The sequence below is a fragment of the Parus major genome, chromosome 1A (assembly GCF_001522545.3).
Source record: "Parus major isolate Abel chromosome 1A, Parus_major1.1, whole genome shotgun sequence".
NCBI classification, from domain to species: domain Eukaryota; kingdom Metazoa; phylum Chordata; class Aves; order Passeriformes; family Paridae; genus Parus; species Parus major.
In genome coordinates, this window is record NC_031773.1 from 23002389 (window position 1) to 23023199 (window position 20811).

At 38.8% G+C, this 20811-nt stretch overlaps 1 protein-coding gene across 2 annotated transcripts in view; it reads left to right on the top strand.

Annotated features, from left to right (window-relative positions):
* Positions 1 to 445: 445 nt before the first annotated feature.
* The window catches only part of ASZ1 (ankyrin repeat, SAM and basic leucine zipper domain containing 1), a 34229-nt gene continuing 13863 nt past the window's right edge, over positions 446 to 20811 (top strand). The window contains exons 1-7 of one of the 2 annotated variants that reach the window (XM_015629435.2): positions 446 to 589; positions 2158 to 2254; positions 5189 to 5311; positions 8176 to 8287; positions 15719 to 15830; positions 16075 to 16209; positions 18552 to 18664. In XM_015629435.2, coding sequence (XP_015484921.1) covers positions 485 to 589; positions 2158 to 2254; positions 5189 to 5311; positions 8176 to 8287; positions 15719 to 15830; positions 16075 to 16209; positions 18552 to 18664 — 797 coding nt within the window. In that variant the 5' untranslated portion in view covers positions 446 to 484. The remainder of the gene's footprint in view (positions 590 to 2157; positions 2255 to 5188; positions 5312 to 8175; positions 8288 to 15718; positions 15831 to 16074; positions 16210 to 18551; positions 18665 to 20811) is intronic. The other variant, XM_015629436.3, reaches the window with a different exon arrangement.

Consider the following 20811-nt stretch of genomic DNA (forward strand, 5'->3'; position numbering starts at 1 on the left):
GCTCATTAAGTGCGGCTGCTGTTCAGCTTTCCCACGCGAGTGTCCCCACCGCCGTGGCCCTCTGTGACACTGCGTGTGACACAAGTGACGTCACTGGCTGCTGCTAGGGGAGGTGGCGCGGAAACAGCATGTTCATGACGTCAGCAATTAAAGAGAGGAACCCGTATCTTTTACCTTGAATCCACACATACAAACCAGCCACAGATCTACAGACATAACTTCACACGCGGCTTTGCTGCGTCTCCTAGCACCCACAAAGCGGCGGTGTCACAGTCCCACGTGCTTACAGCACCGCTGTCACCTCTCCCTCGTACCCGGCCCGGAGCTGCCCGGCCTTTCCCCCGCTCCCGGCGGAGCTCCCGCCCATGGCGCTCCCCTCAGAGCCCGGGGGCGGGGCCGGGGGCGGAGCGCGGGAGCGCGGGAAAGCGGCCGTCTCGGCCACGTGACCGCCTGCGCTGAGGCCACGCGCGCGCGGGAAGGCGCCATGGCCGCCGTGGTGTACTCGTCCCGCGTCGTGGCGGGCGGCGACGAGGGCAGCGACAGCGACGACGGCGATTGGGACATTGGCGTCGTGCGGCAGGAGCCGCTGGTGGGGCTGAGCTTCCCTGCACTTCGGGCCGCGCGGTCTCGGGCTGAGGGGCGGCCTCGGCTTGGAGCCGTGAGGGGGAGCGGAGCGCGGTGGCAGCCAGGGGAGGGTGCGGCTGGTGCTTCCTCTGAGGCTGTTTCCTACCAGGGTCGTGCTGGTGTACCCTCAGTCCTGTAATGAATACTGAATTGTAGAAGTTTATCTCATTACCTAAGTTTATCTTACTTTCTAAGCTCTTAATGTTTATTTAAAAGCTCTTCCCTTAGGTAGTGGACTCTAGTCCTAATCATATTTCAGCATGAGAGTAAATTTGAAAGTGGCCGGGGGCCTGTAAAGCTGTTTTATATCTTAAATCTCTTGAGACTGTTCCTTGCTAACTGGAAGATTTCAGTAGTTTTATTGCTTCTAACAGGTGTGAAGTCTCCATCGGTGTGAAGTAGATTCTGTGAGGCTTTTTAACTGTGGGTTTGTCTCATGACTAGAATTGAAAAATGGAAGTACAAGTGAATTCTAGAGGTATTAAGCTGAAGGTTATAGCCAGTGTTTAAGAGGCCTTGATCTTTAAATAGATGCTCCTATCCAAAGATGTGCATTGTTTGAAAATTGTTGTCTGAGTACGTTAAAAATAGGGCCAAATTGTTCTATTTTTCTTTCTCCACTTTGGTTCTCTAGACACTTTTGTTAGTTTTTGCAAGAGTTACTGGAAAGATGGGCCACAATATGCTGTAAAAATTGTGTATGTCTAAGTTATAATGTTGGGAATTAAAAACTTATGATAAAAGACAACTCTTTTTCATACCCACTTCTGTCTAAGGAAACTAGTAAATAATTAGTCCTCTGCGTCCCAGTGTATGTAAATGTTTTTTGCACTTGATACAGCTCCAGAAGCAATCTTCAGCTGCAGCTACATCTTTAATGGAGAACAAATCTATGATGCTTTTGAAAGCAACTTAAATTGGGCAACTGTCTGATGCATAAGCTAGTCTTTTGGTCAGTACTTTTTTCAGCCAGAACGTTTATGATGCAGCACTACAAATGCCTCTGCCACCACAGAATTAGGATGACAGTTCACAGCAGTGGACTTGTGCTGTTAGGCCAGACAGATAGTCACTGAAGTCACTTGACTCAAGCTCAAACTTTCATCTCTGATAGCTGTACTTCACAATATGTGAAATGTAAAAAAAAAAAAAAAAAAAAGTTAAAAGTACATAAATGCATTGCAAAGTTTTTCTAGTGTCATAAGATGAAAAAGAATCTTAATTGAAATCAAATGATGGTACGTAAAATTGAGAGCAGCGTGGGAGGATAGCAGGTCTGTTGAGAAAGAAGATATTTCCATTTTCAGAGAATTGAACTTCTCAGAAAAAATGATTTTAAAACTTAGGCTTTATAGCAGACCCTGAAAAGATCTACAGAGATGGAGGAACAAAAATTTTACCTTGCTTTTTACCCTCTTCTTCTGTGCTATGTCCTTTCAGAGGTTATTAATGCTTTTATACTGAAACCAAGCTATATTGTTTTTGCCTTAAATACTCCCCAGATTTTGACTTAATTTTTCTTTGTTTATCTAGCAGTTGGATCAAATGTTGCAGGCAGAGAAGAATGAGGCATTAAAGAAGGCCCTGTTTCGTGGTGATGTGTCATTAATTGAAGATCTCTTAAACTCAGGTGGGGAAAGTCAGTTACAAAGTTGAATATTTTTTATTGACGTCAAGAATACTAAACTTATTTAAAACAAGACATTATATCCTTTACTGATAACATTCACATGTTCCTACATGCACTCAACACATCTTGAAAGATTAAATTACTTTTTCAGTGACTCAGATTCACATTCCTTCTAATTTATGTTTGTCAGTCAGGAGCCCTTGAAATTTAGAAAAATATAGTGTTTGAGCTATGAAATAAGGTGTTTATTTGTTTTCAGATGCATCTTTAACACACAAATACCAATTACAAATACAGAATTAGGGGTGGTTTAAATTGAAGGGGAGAATTCAGTGTGTGGTCTTTGGCGTTGAAGGTTGTACAGCATGTGGTAAAAAGGGGAGGCTAGCCTTTTTTATTTTAATGTTCCTCTGGTTTGGAAATTCCTTTTCCTCTTTTTTCTTTTTCTTTTTTTTCTTTTTTTTCTTCTCCCCTTCACAGCACTGTTAAGTGTCTGGTATGTGCCCTGTGTAATACTGGTGTCCTGGCAACATCAGCTGAACAAAGATTTTGTGATTCTAAAAGGTCTAACAGGCTTTTTGTGGCATTTCTCACTAAAAAGTAGTCTGTTTTAACGCTGAAAGCCTTTTCCCCTGTTGTGTTACTCAGTATTTGTCTTTAATGTGTTTGTTAATCAGTGTTAGGAAGATTGGATCACTTATTGAAGCATCCAGGGCAATCAGAAACTGCATAGCTGAGTTGACTTGCCTAGTGATAATTGTCAGGAAGTTCTGCTTCAGCAGGCAAGGAGAATATAGTAACCAAGAGCTTGTTCTCTGAGGAAAATCTGTCTTAGGGAAGAAAGTAGTTTCTTGGTTAGCAATGGGCTTTTCTGAGTTTTGAAACAATGACATTATTTGCCCTTTTAGAAGCCAACTGTTTCTCAACACAATGAGGCAATGGTTTTCTTTTTAAATTAAGCAAAACTACTGCATGGACTGAAACACAAGAAGCACAGTACAAGCATGAAATATGTCTTGCTTTGAGAAATTAAATTTAAATTAAATTAAATTTTTATTTATGGTAGGTGTCTGTGCATCAGATTGCTTAATTGTTTTGCTACACCACCCATTTTAAATTATTGTATTGCAGTCAAACAGCAATAGTTCACTTTCTGTGCTGATGCCTGCTACACAGAGGACAGTTTTGTGCTGTTGGAAGATGATAATAGGTTTCTGTAAGAGCAGAGGTTCAGGCTGAGGATTCATATAGTCTAGTTTCCTGTCTTCTGAAAGGAATAAGGCAGTATTATAAAATAATATATAATTTTCTTAAAATGGAAAACAGTAAATTCTGATCCATCCAGTCCTGTTCTGCAAAGCAGTAGAGCACAGTATCTATTATGATGACCTTTCTGAAGAAAGGTCACATTGTCCTTCAGGGCATCTGTGCTCACATTAAATCTTTGCCTCCAGAAGTACCTTTAGTATGTGTTTGGTAGAGCTTGTAGGAGGCTCAGTACCAGCAGTCAGCCAAACTCAAGGTTTGTGTTGGAAGTGGATTTCCTAGCAACAGTTGGGGCTGTTCCTTCAGGTAGAGTGAGACTGTGTTGTCTTCTGGCTTGGTTAGATGTTACTGTAGTATTTTTGATGTCGAGGCAGTTTCACAGAACTTTTTTAGGAGATGGACAAGCACAATGTTTTTCCTTACCACTTTGGTTAAATAGCAACATAGGAAAAAGTTCCCAAAGTACGTGTCACAAAAAGTAATGCAAGCAAGTAGCACCTTCAAAGATGATTTGGACATTTTGGTTTGCTTTAGGAGTAAAATACTTAACACTATATAATTCATGTGTTCTGTGTCCAAAAATGGAATTAAAAGTTACGACTTCATGACAGGTTAGGCTGATTAAAGATAAAACTACAGTCAGATCTCCCATTTTCCTTCAACAGTTTGTTCCACTTGTATCTTTGAATGAGTGCTGGAGCTCACCTCATCTTTCGTAAGCCAGTTCAGGGAATTTGAAGTAATAGTAAACAACAGGAATGGGAGGGTGCCTAGTGTGTGAAAATAATTTTTAATAATAAATGCCACAAATTTATTAGGACAATTTTGGGTGTTTTTTTCGAGTGTTTTTTCCTAAAGAAGTATTTTTAATTATCTATGGTCACTGTAGGACTAACATGGAACCAAATGATGTAAACTTTTCTAGAGGAAGTAATATTTGTTGAAGGATTGAAAAATGCATAGAGGTTTTTATTAGAAAGTTGTCAGACAAGTATCTCAGTCTGGTACTTGATTCTCGGTGCATTTGGGAGAGCTGGGCTATCTGGGAGGTATACTTTCTAGCCATTTTAGTCATTGTGGCTATTACAAAGAGTAACAAACAATTCTGGTGATTGTGTTTGAACCTTGCATAGTCTCCTATTTCTTCTTATTATGGCAATGATATTTTGAACACAAATCTGCTTGATAACTGTCTTGCAGGACAGTGAATAAAAGGAGCTGTGAAGCAGGAAACCCTAGATGTTGTGATCTTAATTGCCTGACAAGCAGTTTGCTTCCACAGCAGTCTTGTTGGCTTGGCAAGAGTCAAATTTCTTCATTTTGATGGAAGAAAGCTATTGCACAGAAGTAGAGAAAACTGATTCTGTGTGCTTATCAAAATTGCTTTTGCAGCTAAATGTTTGAGGTTTTTAATGTAGTCTTTCTGTGGTACTTAACTCCTTGGATTTAAAACTGGGCTACATTGATGTCAGTTTTAAGAGTTGTTTTATGGTGTTTTGAATGAAGCTGTATTAAAAAAAAAAGGAAATGTCAAAAGAGATTGCTCTCCCTTGTACTAAATGCAAACCAGGTGTAACCTTCGTAATGATACACATTGAGAATAAGTTTTATAAAAAGCATGTTTGTTATGATGCAGTTTCTTGATTTTCATTTCTTGAATTTTGACAGGTATCAGCATAGAAACTAGCTTTCAGTTTGGATGGACTCCCCTGATGTGTGCAGCCAGCGTAGCTAACTTTGCAGTAGTACGTCTTCTTCTGGACAGAGGTGCTAATGCATGTTTTGAAATAGGTGAGATGGGAATGAAAAATACTGGCTGGTAATGCTCAGTACCAGACATTGTCTCTATTCTTATTCTCTTGTTTACAGGTGTAAGGAAAAAAAAATCAAAAGTTCACAGTGGAACTGAGACTCACTCTACGTTTCACAGTTCTGAAGGAAAAGTAGTTTTAAAGTAAAAACTGTGTTCTTGGAATTGATCTGGAATTGCTTGATGCATTTTCTTGTTCTTTCTCTCTCAATTCCATTTTCCCCCACACCTCCCAAATCCCAAGTATTTTTTTAAAAAGTGTTCGGAAAGTACTTGCTCAAAAATTGTAGTATAAAGTTGTGTGGGTAAAACTAGCTGTGTTTGATCCACTTGTGAACTATGTATATGCAGAATCCAGGTAGCATCTCAAATAACATGAATAGCTTTCCAGTTCATGGGACTCTAATGTAGACTAACCTAAAACTAGAGTGCAATTTTTCTATTTTCTATTAAGAAAACTGTTCTTCAGTGTGTTACTAGATCACCTTTTTCTGCAGTTCAGTGTAGCTTCTAAGTAGTATCAATTCCTCTGTCAACTTTATTGGCCTAATAATAACTTTTTTCCTACTGAAATTGTGGTTATTTTCAATCACTTCGATTGCACTGCAACACATATTTATCCCACAGTACTGCCAAGTATGTAAGAGCAGTCATCATACTTTCCAGTAACTTGCTAGTATTTCAGTAGTAGTAGTAGACTGAAATGCAGGTGCAAATCCGGCTCTGAAAATTTTTTCTAACCTCTTAGCACTTGGTCAGATTATGAGATTAGAGTAAATTGCCTACACCAAAAGCAGTCATGACTTCTTCTATTCACTGTCCTTGTAGCCAGTTTCAGAGAACTTATATGTGTCTGCCTACAGCTTGTACCTGCTCCTTGTTTATGGCTGTAGAAAGCTACAAATGGGTAAGAAACTGCTATGGGCAGTAGTTTAGGCTGACCAGGTAACCAATGCCATGCATTTTTTCATTTGTGTGATCAGCTGCCTTTGCCCAAAGTAGCACCTCGCTAGGATCAGGTTTCTTGGTTTGCTTCCCTGTTAGAATGTGTAGGGAAACTGTAACTAGGGCATGTGGGCAGCAGAGCTCCTTACAAGCCAGGAGCAGTCTTGTAAGTCATTGATTTGGGTCAGACCATGTATGTTCAGTAAAGCTGTGCTATCCTAAGGGGGTACTAAATCTCACCGCCCTCCTGCTATTTTTTACGTCAGCAGGCAATCATACAAGTGATCCTATAATAATTACCCTTTAACGCTTATAATTCTAATAAACAGCTATACTGTTAATCACCTTGAGTCACTCTTCAATCATTCTTTATGACTAGTTACTTAATTTTACCCTTTTTGGTAGCTGACAAGAACTAATATATCATTCGCTGTGTGATAGGTTCAAAATGTTGCATTCTTGAGGAATAATTTCACCAGAATTACTGGAGTTTTCATCTAGCCTGAACATAAAGTTATCTTTTTTTGCAATCTTTTAGCAATTATTGTCTGTAAAAGAGAAATCTAAGAATTCCAAGGTGTTTCTTCCCTTTTGTCTCTTGCTCATATGTATGAGCTATAGGTAGGCTAACAGAAATTAATTTCCCAGTCTTTATCATTGACTGAGATAATGAATATAAATACAACTGTAGGTTTCTCTCAAATACCATTCGCAGATTGACAGTGCTTTATTTAAAGTCCTACCATCTTTCCAGTCATGTTCTAGTTGATAATCAGGTTTAATATCTTGAATAAAAACAAGTGAATTTAAATGTAGAGCTAAGCTGTAGAGGTGAAGGACAAGAAGTGGTGAGAGCAGTGGGCATAGCATCCATAACAAACTTCATGTTTAAATATGGTGCAATCTGACCTCATTGAAGAATGAAGATTTTAATTATACACAGTCTTAAAATTTCTACAAGAAAATGACAAAATATGTTGTAACACCTGATAAGATGTGAAGTAGGTGCAGCTAATATACTTCTTAAATGGATGAAGGCATGTTGGAACTTGTGAACAAGTTTGTGCAATAAACAAAATGGGCAGTTACTCAAATGGCAGTCTTCTAAATGACCCTGGGGCCAACTAACTAAGGTCTTTGAGGTGTTATGTTTCCCCTATGGAAACCATGGTAATCATGGGAAAGGAAGTCTGTTGTGTTCTGTGGGCAAACAGCAGTTGTACAGTTTTGATTTGTGAGCTAAGGTGGTATATAACACCCAGCTGGTTTCAGAGCTGGAGAAGTAAATATGCTGGTATTCCTTATGGACTGTGTAGATGCTCTTTAAATCCCCTTTTAAACCAATACTTTTAATACTTCTCCTGCCACTACTGGACCATAGTAAGTTAATAAATTTAATTCTTCCTCCTTGAGACGTATCATGAAGCCCTTTCGCTTCCAGTGGCTTTTGTATGGGCCTCTGTTCTCCCCAAAATCAGTATCACTATATATTCACAATACATTCCATTTTTCTTGGAACCTAACCCTAACCCATCACAGCCTTTACATCCATTTACTAGAGGGGAGTAACAGGGAGTGAATCTACTGGTGTGGAATGTGTTTTGAGAAATAAACATCTATAGTTAAGCTCCTATTGTAGCTTTGGAGTACTTTCAAGCCATTATAAACTTCATTAGGAATAGATGTTTATCTTTCGGAGTTTCTCCTCAGGTGCCTTTGTCTTACCTGGTCATTCTAGTGATTTTCACAGACAGGAGAACAAGATTACAACCTTTTTCCAAATATCATAGAGTATCACAATTTCAGTAGCAACTCTAGTAAAGATGAAGACTTTAAAAGGACCTCCTGGATTAGCATGGTATTTACATATGTAATTCTCTAACTACAAATTTCCAAACAGATAAATACACTGTGTTGATGGCAGCATGTACTGCACAAGCTTCAGAGGAGAACATCTTGAACACTGTCGAACTTCTTCTATCAAGGAATGCTGACCCTAACCTTACTTGCAGGTATTGAAAACTCCACATCTGTGAATACAGTACAAAATTTAATTATCTCTGTGTAATGTAATGTGTTTATAGACATAGCTGTTGATGGTGGTTAAGATGAAGCATACGTACTTCTTGTAATTTCACTGCTGTTTGTATAAGAAAAGATTAGTATCCAGACAGTTATATCTATTAGTACAATTGTTAGTCTGAGTAAATAAAACTGTGATCAGCTTTATCAAATTGCAAATATATTCTTCAGCTGAAAAAAAATAAAAATCTTAATTTTTCATTTGACTGAAATATAAGGGCAAGAAATATGTCTTCTGTCTTTCCTAAATTATATTGTTGCTTCCGCATAGGAATGGCAGTTAAATCAATTAGTTTTTTAATTAAATTTATATCCTACTTTTGAACTTTTTGTGGATATCTGGCTATATTCTTTTCACAGAGTGTTTCCTGTGGAAAACAAAATTCTATAATAAAATACATTTATTCCACTGCAATCTAGAATAATTTTGATTAAAAAGATTAAGCTCCGTTTAGAAACAAGTAATAGCATCCTTCTTCAGTTACAACTTTGTGTCTTGGCAGTTTGAAGCAGTACATTGTGAGATGTCTGTAGTTATACAGTCTGATGAAATATTTTATTTTACATTAAAAAGAAATAAATTCTGGACTGACCCCCGGATAAACTGTCTTGCCTCTGCTGAAAAAAAAAAATACTGTTTAGGTCAACTGGTTTTTCATTTAACAGAATTTTTTATACTACACCTCTTTCATATAATTACCTGGGATATATAGACTGAGTAGAATAGAATTGAAGGCCTTTGGTTTACCTAAGTAGAATTCAATTACTCAAGGCCCTGAACCTCATTATGAGTATATTGCTGATAGATGGTAGGAGGAAGAGGAAGGAGGAAACAGAGTTCTGCTGAAATGCAACTGATGTCTGATACCAAATTTAAACACCATTCTTTTATTCTTATCAGAGAGACTAGAAACTGTTCATGAGAAAAGAGAAAGCTACATATTCTGAAATAATTACATATTGTTGTTGTCAAATAGCTTTGTGTTAGAATAGACATCCTGCTTTAAAATATAGGGGAATCTGCATTATTAATGATGCAGAAAATCAAAGACCTAAAAATAGGTCTTTGCATTATTAACTTTGTCTTGGATGTTGGAAATGTAAGTGAGAGTGCAGAGCTGCAGGTTTGCATTTGGACAGGCCTTTGGCTAAACTTTGGGGGAAAACAGTGTGAATGCTGACACAAGAGGTAGGAATTCTAATTTTTAAATTTTATTTATAAAATTAGAGTATGTTTTGCATGGTTGATCGTCATATACAAATATTTATTTACTATCTTTTTTTGTCTTTAGACCTTGTGCTAACATGAGTTATTCATGCATCCAGCAGATGTGGTGGTAACTTTTTCATTTTTGCAGTGTAGTCTTTCTCAGATGAAGAGATAAATTAAGTGACAATCAGAAATGTCATACTTGTGCTAGATAAAAGCAGAGGCTTGAGAAATCCAGACCTTGTTATCTCAAACCTTTGAGCTGCCTTTCCAGTATTTGGCATATGTGCATGCCACTCCATCATTGGGTCTGCTCAGGAAACCACTGCTGTTTCTCACAGTCTTCTTGCTCTGTGTTCAGAAATGAGAATAAAACACAATAAACTGCCTTATGTGACGATAAGGGATCAAGCAGCCCCTCTTTGTGGCACTGCAGTCCCATTTCACCTGTTTCATTAGAACAAGCAGGATGTCCTTGGGAGTGATCTGAACTGTCAGTGTATTGAGATTATTGTGAAAGTACTTCCTGTGTGATCAGCTTAGCACAGGTGAAGAACTAAGGTTCTCATTACTGGGATTTCTCAGCATGTAAGGACCAGAATGATTCTGGGAAGCTTCTCTTTTGTCTACCACCTGCTGGAATGTGTGTGAATGCAAAACAGAATGCTTAACCTTCATGTAAGGCAGGGTTGAATGTTTATCCTTTCTCTGTTGCACCATCAGGGCAACCAGTAGGCTCTTTTATTTCAGGTCAGCTGGAGGTGGTAAAACCTGAAGGGAGTGGGTCTAATTTGTAAAGTGTGTGTGGAGTGGGAAAGAAACTGATTTTTGAAATGCAGAGAAAGAAGGTGAGTGTAGGAATGGGTAGGTAGATGGTTTCTTTGCAAGGGGATACTGTTCTGAAAAGAATTCAGTAGCATAACTTCTGATATTTTTGCTGAATCAAAATTGGAAACTGAGTACTGGTGGCTGTAAAAACAGTTTTGTTGATGAGAATGTAGTGTATCAAAGCATAAGTGCTAGCTAAAGGGTTTTGAAAGTCAAACAAGTAGAGTAATGACGAGGTGAAACAAGAAGACATTGTGAGACCCGCTCTGAACAGCCATTGTAGAGCTGCTATAGACTGAATGCTTCATTTAAGCGAGTGCTACCTTGAGAAATTTGTTTTGCTTATCTCATGTCATTCACCTTCCTCTTGCTTCAAAATGTAAATTATATGCTTTATCCCTATCTAAAGCCTGGAAATCTTTAAGTAGTGTGTTTTGAAAACCTTTTTTAACCTGTAGTGCTTTCCTAAAGTTTTACTGAAGTTTGTTCTTCCAATATTACTTGTTATATAGGGTTTCCCACTTCATCACTAAATCCGACTAAGCCAGAAAATGGGCAGATAGATTATCTTCTATTGCTGTGGGCACACTGTTGCCACTTAATTTCTCAGTTCCAGGCTTAATGTGCAGCAGTGGAGTAGGGAAACTGGCTCCAAAAGCTTCTGAAGATGCTTCCTGTTTATCTGAAGCATTATACAGTTTACAGATCAATAGACTAAAGTAGTGTCTTGCAGTATCATTTCCTTGCTTTGGGATCTCAAAAGGTGGAGACTAAACTCTGGGTTAAATTGTTTTCTACCTGCTGTATTTTTTTTAGTATTATTGATACACTGATCTTGTTAATAAACACATATACAGTTATGAGACTTCACTTAAAACTTGTCAAGACCAGAAACTTGAAATAGTGAATTTTCTATAGATGTCTCCCCAGTGGAAAGAAACCTGTGTGTAAATAGGAGACATCTTTCCTTCCTCTATTGAAATTTTCTAGGAAGGTGAAGTTTGTCTTGCTTGAGATCATGATCCCAAACATAAGCATGTTTATTTGTCAAGTGCAATGAATTGTGCACCACAGATTCAGTTTAACGATGGCTGTTCAATACATTTTTGAGTCATATGCTTGCCCTCAAGGAGATAAAACATTATCACCAGTTCTGTCATGGCTCCTGATCATCCAGGATAGGAGGCTTTGGGGTAGTAGGTCTGTTCTACTCAGCTTGTTTTGTGATGTAAATTTTTCCCCGTTTTTTCCACAAGGTGAAGTGAGCCTGTAAGAATTTCACATGTTGTATCTTTGTGTGAACATCACATACTAAGTCTTGGATGGCCCTAGAAACTGAAAAAGCTTCTATTTTTGTCTTTTTCTCCAGTCGTAATATAAAAGCAGGGAGATTTAGAGCGTGAAGCTGTGTTAAAGGATGTTTACATTGGATATTAGGAAAAGGTTCTTCTGCCAGAGGGTAGTTGGGCATGGGAACAGGCTGCTCAGGAAAACAGTCATAGCACCAAGTTTGACAGAACTCAAGAAGCATTTGGACAGTGCTCTCAACCATGTGGTGTGATTCTTGGGCTCGTCATGTCCAGGGCCAGGAGTTGGACTCTATAATCCTTGTGGGTCCCTTCCAACTCAAAATTTTCAGTGACTCTAAAGATAAATAAACAAACAAAAATCTCTCTTCATTTGCATGAAGCCCTGCTTTTAATATAGGTGCTGCAAAACTGGAAGCAAACATAGATGTTTTATTAATAAATAGCTTATATGCCTTTTAAGATTTTATTTATTTACTGACTGTGACTTGAGTATCATACTCAATATGGAAAAATGTCATGTGGCAAATTGTAGCATACAAAAGGACTTAGTGGGTATTTGGACAAGAAGGTCATCTGCAAGCCAGACTGCTGAAATACAGCAGTTGCTCAAAATGATGAAAGGATCCTTAAGGTCTGTCTGGATGATTATCATTATACTCTCTATGAACATTTTTAGATTGCACTGAGACGTACCAATAAGTTTAGTTTCTCCTCAACTTAAGCAGGAAAGTGGATTTGCCATGTTAAAGCTTGCTGTTGTGGTTGTGGGGGTTCATTTCAGGGTTAGGAAAACAAGGTTTGTTTTCCCCAGTGCTCTTGTCTCCCTCCTGTGGCCGTACCTGTAAATGGACGCTGCTTTCATGGGGTGGTTCAGTGCCCCCTCTTGCACATAGAGGTGCAACTTTGTGCAGCAGTGCATGTGTTTCTGTCCTGAAACAGCTTGTATCCTTTGAAACTAAAAATCAAGCCCTGAAATGAAGTGCTTGCAGTGCATATGATGGACCTTTTAAATGTTGTATTTATTGAGTTTTACTTGTAAATGGAGCAATCCTGTTAGTAGCTTTAGTGTCATTGAGTTGTTGAGTTGATTTCAGATACCATGTCTGCAGTACTATACAGCTGTTAACTGCATCGTATTCTTTGGAGAACAGACTATTCTGTAGCCTCAGGGCTTTTGTTTAGTATTTTTCCTTTGAAAAAGCAGAAGATAATTGTGAAGTAGTATCAAAATTAAAAAAAAAAAAAAAGGTTGAGAGCAGGAGAAATGAAAATGAAATTGGGCATGATTGGACTGGTTTTGCAGTCAGATGTAAATAGTAAATGCGTCAGAGGTGATGGCATGGGAAGTTTGTCAAAGGCTACCTATCACTGAAAAGAAATAAGCATGGGAGTGAGTGTCCATGTTACGCAAACAAGTTTGAATTTTGTTGCTACAAATTATTAGGTTGTAATCAACTTCTGCTCATACTTTAAAATATAGATATCTGTATATGTCTCTGTATAGACATATCCATAGAGACCTATAGAGATAGCGAGATGTATAGATACCAATTACTAATTTGAAGATGGAGATGATAGTCTTTCTCAATTTTTATAGTAATCTGCATAGGTTCACAGGGTAATTCAGGTCAGAAGTGATTTCAGAAAGTTTCTAGTCCAGCTTCTTTAAAGCTACATCTGCTGTAAACTAGGGCTGGGTTGCCATCTGGTCTTGAAATCCACTAAAGATGGAGACTAAAAAACTTCTCTGAGCAACCAGTTCCACTGACTGGCTGTGCTCCATGGTGAAATGTCTCCTCACACACAGTCAGAACTTCTGCTTTTGTAGTGTTGATAAACTAAGTTAGTTCTAGACTGATGCAAGTTTTTTGCTTCCTTACCAAGTTCCTTTATGTTGTTGGCTGTATGTCATGAAGGTCTTGTTATCTTTAATTTTGCTTATCTCTGTGTGATTGACTCTTTTCCCCTAGCATAAGGTTGTTTCAAGTTTGTAGTGTTACTGGATTTCATTCAGTGTGCTTTTAACTGTGTTTGCACCAGACAAAACATTATCCTTGTATGAATGATCAAAACCAAGGAAAGATGTCCAAAGCCTTAGTTCTAGAAAAGCTCTCTGGAAGGAGACAGAAATTCTAAGGCAGTTGCTTTAAGACATGAATTTGGGGATCCCTCTAGTGGTCAATGAACTTAGTATTAAGAAAGACAGTATTGAGAAGTCCTCCCCCCTCTCAGGTATATCCTAGCAAAATAGAATAATCTTTATTGACCAGATTTTTGACATGGAGCTATACATCACAAGCAAAATCTAGTATTTTTTCATGTAAAACAGTTGCTTTTTAAAATACAATAGATTTTAATTAAAAAAACAGTAGTAAAATATTTTGGTTTAAATCTTATTACTTAGTAACAACCAGAAACTCTACAATCTTTTTTTCTCCAGTAGTGCTTTTTTTTTTTTCCTTAATTCTCCAATCTTGTTCCACCAAAGAATGTGTCATGGATCTGGGAAGATACTTTGCAAACAGAAGTTTTTGAGCTATATTTTACAATGGCTTCATCTTGTAAGCATGTCTAGAACAATAAGATCATGTCTTGGTTTGAGACAGTTCAAAGGAGAACACTTTGGAATGAGTCATCTCCTTTAAGTATTCCAGCAATCTCTCTCCACCAATAAGAGATTAATGATAAGAGATGAAAGCAGAAAAAACATTGGTTTATTAATAAACAGAATGCTGAAAGGCATGGGGAAAAAAAGGAAGTGCTAGACCTCATACCCCACTGCAACAAAGAGAGACCTGAAATGCTGGAAACTACCTGTTCCCGAAATGAGCCTGGCAGGAGAGCTTCAGGCTTTGTAGGACGGAGTGACAGGATGGCATGAGAGCCTTCCCTGGAAGGCAGGAGCCTTACAGAGCTGTTCCAGCAGCAGACAAAGAGCTTCCCCATGGCAAGGCACAGCACAGTGGGCACAATAGGTGAAACAGCTGGGCTGGAGCCACTTAGAACATATAAAAGCAACCTCCACACGCACACACACACACACACATACACACACACGAGGTCCCCTACTACAAGATCTTAAAGATACTGTAATGATTTAGGGGCACAGATGATTATGGGATATGATATGGTTAGGAAACACCCTAAAACAGATCAGTAGACTGCTGTCCTCATGGTTTTGGGATATAAAAAACCTAAGTAATGGAAAGGGTGGTGTCTTAAGTACTCTTTCAGCAGCTGTAGGAAACAGTAAGCTGTGTGGGAAAGAAGGTATCAACAGATACACTTCATAGAATCATAGAATTGGCAAGATTGGAAGAGACTTTCAAGATCATGTTAGACTGACCAACAACCTGGCACCACCATAACCACTCCTAAACCATATGCCAGAGTGCTGCATCCAGGCCCCTTTTGAGCACTTCTGAGACAGTAACTCTGCTGCCTCTCTGGGCAACTCTTCCAGTGCTTAACCACTTGTTCAGTGGGGAAAACAAAAAAAATTAATATCTAATCTGAACTTTCTCTGGTGCAACTTCAGTGAGCAGAAGATAAAAATGGGATAAAGGGTAAAAAGAAGATTGTGTTTAGTTTTAGTACTTGAAAAGTTAAGATCTTTAGTATTACCTGTATATGTAATTCACTTGGGCGTACTTGGGGTTACTGTTAGTAATAGGTGTGCAGCCTCTGCTATTGCATCGTGCCTCTGCACAGTAGTAAGAGCTGTATGCTCTGTGATTCTTTTGCTTACACTGATTCTGCCAGAGAGGGTTTTGCATTTATGAACATGGTTGTTGTTTGCAATACTAATTTTCTTACGTATTCAGTTGTGCTTTGTATCTTGCCCTTGATAAAACTGCGGATTTTTCCAGACTTTGGATTGAAAGTGTGTAGAACACATCACTTAGACTGTGCCTTTTAAAAATATTTTTTTAATGAAAATTGAAGTGTGGAACCTTTATTTTTCCATTATGCATTTTGGTGTACTCTATTTTAACTGGCACCTTTTCTTTCAGGAAGCAAATGACTGCACTGATGTATGCAGCTAGAAAAGGCTATCCTCGGGTTGTTGCTTTTCTTGTTGCTCATGGATCACACATAAATGCCCAAGATGAAAACGGATATACAGTAAGTGATTTATTTTGTGTGTTGTATTTAATGATAAAAAATTTAAAAAGCAAGTATCCACTAGCTTGTTTCAAAGTACAGCTTTCTGAGAAACATTCCTCATAATTTTCTGCTTTAACACTACTTTGAGATCCTCTTGCATTAATTAATTAAGTCTTTGTCTCCATATTGCACCATGCTTTTATTGAAACTGTTGGTGTTTGCTTCATATGTAAAATTGGTAAAACAAAGTTGTTCTTTGCAGGCATTAATATGGGCAGCACAGCATGGACATAAAAGTGTAATTTTGAAGTTGCTTGAGCTAGGAGCTGACAAAAATCTACAGACCAAGGATGAAAAAACAGCAGCAGAGCTAGCAAAAATCAATAAACATTTAGAGGTATTTAATTTCTCTTAGAAATGCAAATTCTGTGTTGTGTGTCAAAAATCTGTTAATTAATTGTATAATTTTCAGTAGAAGTATTACTTCAATAATGACATTATAGCAGCTAGTTGAATACTACTGCTGTTTATGTTTATAACAGGCTATTTTTTGTGATATCACAGCTTTTCACAGTGCTGTAAAGGCTATACTGTAGTGTTTTGAAACCTTTTTTCTTTATTCTTTCAGAAACACTGACTTTAGATGTGGAATGCAAAACAAGGGATTATTCATGTTTGCTGTGTTGATATGAGAAGTAGAAAATTGTGTTGTTTTTTACCTATCTGCCAAAGAACATGAGAGAATGCTGATATCAAACTGATTTGTAGAGTATAGTTTCACATTGAGTTTGGAAGTGAAAAGCTGAAGCCAAAAAAAATGAAGTTGGTATTAGCCATTTTTAGGAGGAAGGTGTAAAATAATGTAAATTTGCCCTCAGATCATGGAAAGAGCCGCTCCTAATTACCAATGTAGAGAGCTAGTGAAGACAACATGTGTTCTCCTAAAACAAATACATTTACTGCTGTTATCAGATGATACATGGTAGATCAGTCAGACCATATTCCTGTGTATTTTGTTCTGAGTTGCTCTTACCAATGATGTGGCTTTTTACACTGGCTCTTCAAAAATGTATAATTCACTCTTATGAATTGCAATTTACAGCTTTTTTTTTCTTACCTCTTTTTTTTTTTTTTTTTTTTTTTTTTAAATTTCTGTGCCAGACTCAAGGGCTAGGCAGGAGCAAAAATGATAACTATGCATAGAGCTGTCAGTGGAAGCTAGCAAGGTCTGTGTCTGAGGCTCAGTGATCTGCTAGCTCAGGTTACTAGAAAGGGTTACAAATGCTTTCTGCCTTTGATAAACAACTTGTTCAGCAAGTTGCAGCCATTGTCTTATAACATGACTTTCTCTGACATGGAGGGAATACAGGCTTGTCACACTTGAGAGATGGCTCTTGCCTCTTGACCTGAAGTGCTGACTTTCACACAATTGGTGCAAAGTCTTGCAGATGGTATTGAGATATTTAATGGTCATGAGCTGCTTCTAGCTTCAGGGTCTGCTTTCAGGCTGTTGACAACCCATGGGGCTATCATACAGATGATGTCTGCAGAAACTTTCTGGGATGGAAAATATTTTTCTTTTGTATTATTCTGGATTTGACTGGGAGTTACTTTTCTTCCAAACAACCTGTATAGGATGCTGTGTTTTAGGATTGTCACCAAAACAGTGTTGATAACTCACTAGTGTTTCAGCTATTGCTGAGCAGTGTTTGTGCAGAATCAAGGCCCTCTTTGTTTCTCGTTTCTAGCGAGTAGACTGAGAGTGAGCAAGAGGTTGGGAGGGGGCACAGCCCTGGGCTGCTCACTCCAGCTGACACAAGGGGTATTCCATGCCCTCTAACATCATGCTCAGCAGTAAAATTGAAAAGTGAGTGGCCATTCATCTATTGGTGGGAGGTGGCAAGTTCCTGCTTTTGCATCACTTAGCTTTTGGGTTTGGGTTTTTCTTTCTTTTCACATATCAAATTGTATTAGCTCATTCCATGAAATTTTCTCACTTCTACATGTCTCATTCTGCCCATCCTGCTGGCCTCAGTAGGGGTTTATTTGCCAGCCAGCATCAACCCACATACTTGTGTGTCTGTATATAGAACTGGCTAGCCCAGTTTTAAATTTCTGGCAAGTGGTTTCACTATTCTTTCAGCTTTATTGAGGTTTTATTTCTTTTGCTGTATTTTCCTGTAACTATCTCAAAACCCACAGAGAGGCAGTTCAATGTCTGCAATCCATCACTACTGCATAGTGATGCCTAGCAGAAGGCTTCTTCTTTGATCAGTTGAAAGAATCCCTGTCTGTCAGATATAGTTAACTTAGATTGTCAGTTGTAAATTGATAAATGTTATGTTTATATATGCACTAGAAATGGAGACATTAAAAGAGTCATATGACTTGTGTTCTTTAGAGAACTTATTGCATTGAGTGTGTAGAATTCTTGCAAACAAGCAGCAAAAATTACTGTGTTGGTGTTTGGCTTTTTCTGTAGTGGCAGATGCTTTTTTTAGACCATATGATAGACACCACTCTGCTCTGTGTACATCGTTGTGCTGGAATTTAGTTAATTCAGAAACGCTATTGGTCAACTCCTAGTTTAGTCTTAACTTCTTGTTATAGGTGTATGCTTTAGAGAAGTGGCAGATGTTTCATGTTCCCTGTAAGTAGTAATTGATTGTAATCTTACTCCTATATATTTTTTTTACATTTTGAGTTTTAATAATAATTAATTCATTTTGGCTATTCCAGATATTTAGTTTGCTCTCTTTGGCTGCAAATCACATGCAAGGGAGATACCATAAAACAGTTGAACAAGAGGCTATCTGCAAATTTCTGACTGCTGTCTCTGACCACAGTGTTGGGTAAATACAGTTGTAGTGTAATTTTAGCTTATAAAAATTCCTAAGAGATTGTATTTATTCATATCAATGCTTAAGTTGTTTTGATACATAATGTGTTTTGTTTGGAATGCTACCAAGAGTCCACAGTAAGTATATTAATGTACGATCAATTTTTCAAGATTACAAAGTTCCTTGGCAATATAAACAAAAAGCATGCTCTAGATTTTTCTTTCCTCTCATTTAGTGTAAAGTATAGGAGAGCCAGTGTCGCTTCATTTCAGCTCTGTTAAATTTGTAGTCTCCCCTGTTGCATACTTCTTGTTCTGTGCTTAGATAAAATCTTCATTATCACGTTATATTTTTGATGCTTTCACTGAATGTCTGTTCAGCTTCATTGCATCAAGAAGAGCTATGCCATTTTCTTTTTTCCTGAATCAATTGGAAAGTCAAAATTAAGTATGAATACTAGTTAAGCTCTGGAAATTTTGGCAGTGTGCCCCTGACACTGAGGATTGAAGGTGCCCTATGCCTGAAATCAGCACCCGCTTCAGCAACTTCAGAGATTCCTGATACGATTTTGTACAAGAGCATGGCTAAGAAGTCCTCAACAAACCAACCACTTGTGTCCTTCAGCTTGAGCTGCGTCGTCTTAAGAAGACATGATGGGCTGATGGCAGTTCACAATGAGGTGGTCTCAGACAGAGTACTTCAGGCAAAGCTTCACCAGATCGTGTTTTTAGAATCATTTAGATTGGAAAACACCTCCATGAGACCAACCCTTGACTAAACACTACCATGCCAACTGAACCTTAATACTAAGCACCACATCCAGTCATTTCTTGAACTCTTCTTGGGATAGGGTGACTCAATCACTTCCCTGGGCAGCCTGTTCCAATGCTTGACCACCCATTCAGTGAGGAAATTCTTCCTGATATCCTGCCTGAACCTCCCTTGGGTCATCTCTCATGTTCTGTTGCTGGTTGTCTGGGAGAAGAGGCCAATCCTCACCTGGCTGCAGCCTTGTTTCAGGCAGCTGTAGAGTGATAAGACCTGCCCTGAGCCTCCTTTTCCCTGTGCCAAAGAACCCCAGCTCCCTCAGCTTCTCGTACAACTCACTCTCCATACCCTTCACCACCTTTGTTGCCCTTCTCTGGACACACTCCAGCCCCTCAATGTCTTCCTTGCAGGGAGGGGCCCAGAACTGGACACAGAACTTGAGGTGTGGCCTCAGCAGTGCTGAGTGCACAGGGACAATCTCTTCCCTGGTCATGCTGGCCACACAATTTCTGATCCAAGCCAAGATACTATTGGTGTTCTTGGCCACATGGGTACACGCTGGCTCATATTCATCTGTCAGTAAGCACCCAACACTTTGCCTTATTGATTGAATCTGATAGAGTCGGCCTTGGCCCATTGATCCAGCCTGTCCAGGTCCCTCTGCAGATCCTTGTAACCCTCCAGCAGATCAACATTCTCACCCTGCTTGGTGTCATGTGTGAACTTACTCAGGGTAACCTCGATCCCCTCTTCTGGACCATTGATAAACTATTAAACAGGACTGGCCCCAACACGGAGCCCTGGGGAATACTACCAGTGACTGCCAGCTGGATGTAACTCCATTCACCACCACTCTCTAGGCCTGGGCATGCAGCCAGTTTTTAACCCAATGGGCTGCCAGCTTCTCCAGGAGTATGCTGTGGAAGACAGTATTGGAGGCTTTACTGAAGTCCAGCTAGATAAGACAACATCCACAACCTTTCCCTCATCTACTAGCTGGGTCACCTTGTCTTCAGAGGAGGTCATGTTGGTCTAGCAGGACCCATCTTTCCTAAACCCATGCTGGCTGGGCCCCTTTCCTTGGCTGCCCTGTATATGCCATGTGATGGCACTCAAGATGCTCCTTCAGTTTTTGAGGGGAAGAGGAGGCAAACCTTCATTTCAGGGCATACAAAAAGACAGAGCAAAGTATTATCATAAGTCAGGATTTTGGATAGAGTTTGTTGTAGCAAATGCAGTAGTCCTTTCAGGATTTTGTAGGATTTGCTCTTCCATTTAATTAATTTCATTATAGTTTATCTGATTGTTTAGTTATTTTTCCTCATATACTTTTATATCCATTGGTAGAGTGGTGATCAACGTTGATATTTTATATTTGTTTACAAGTGTTA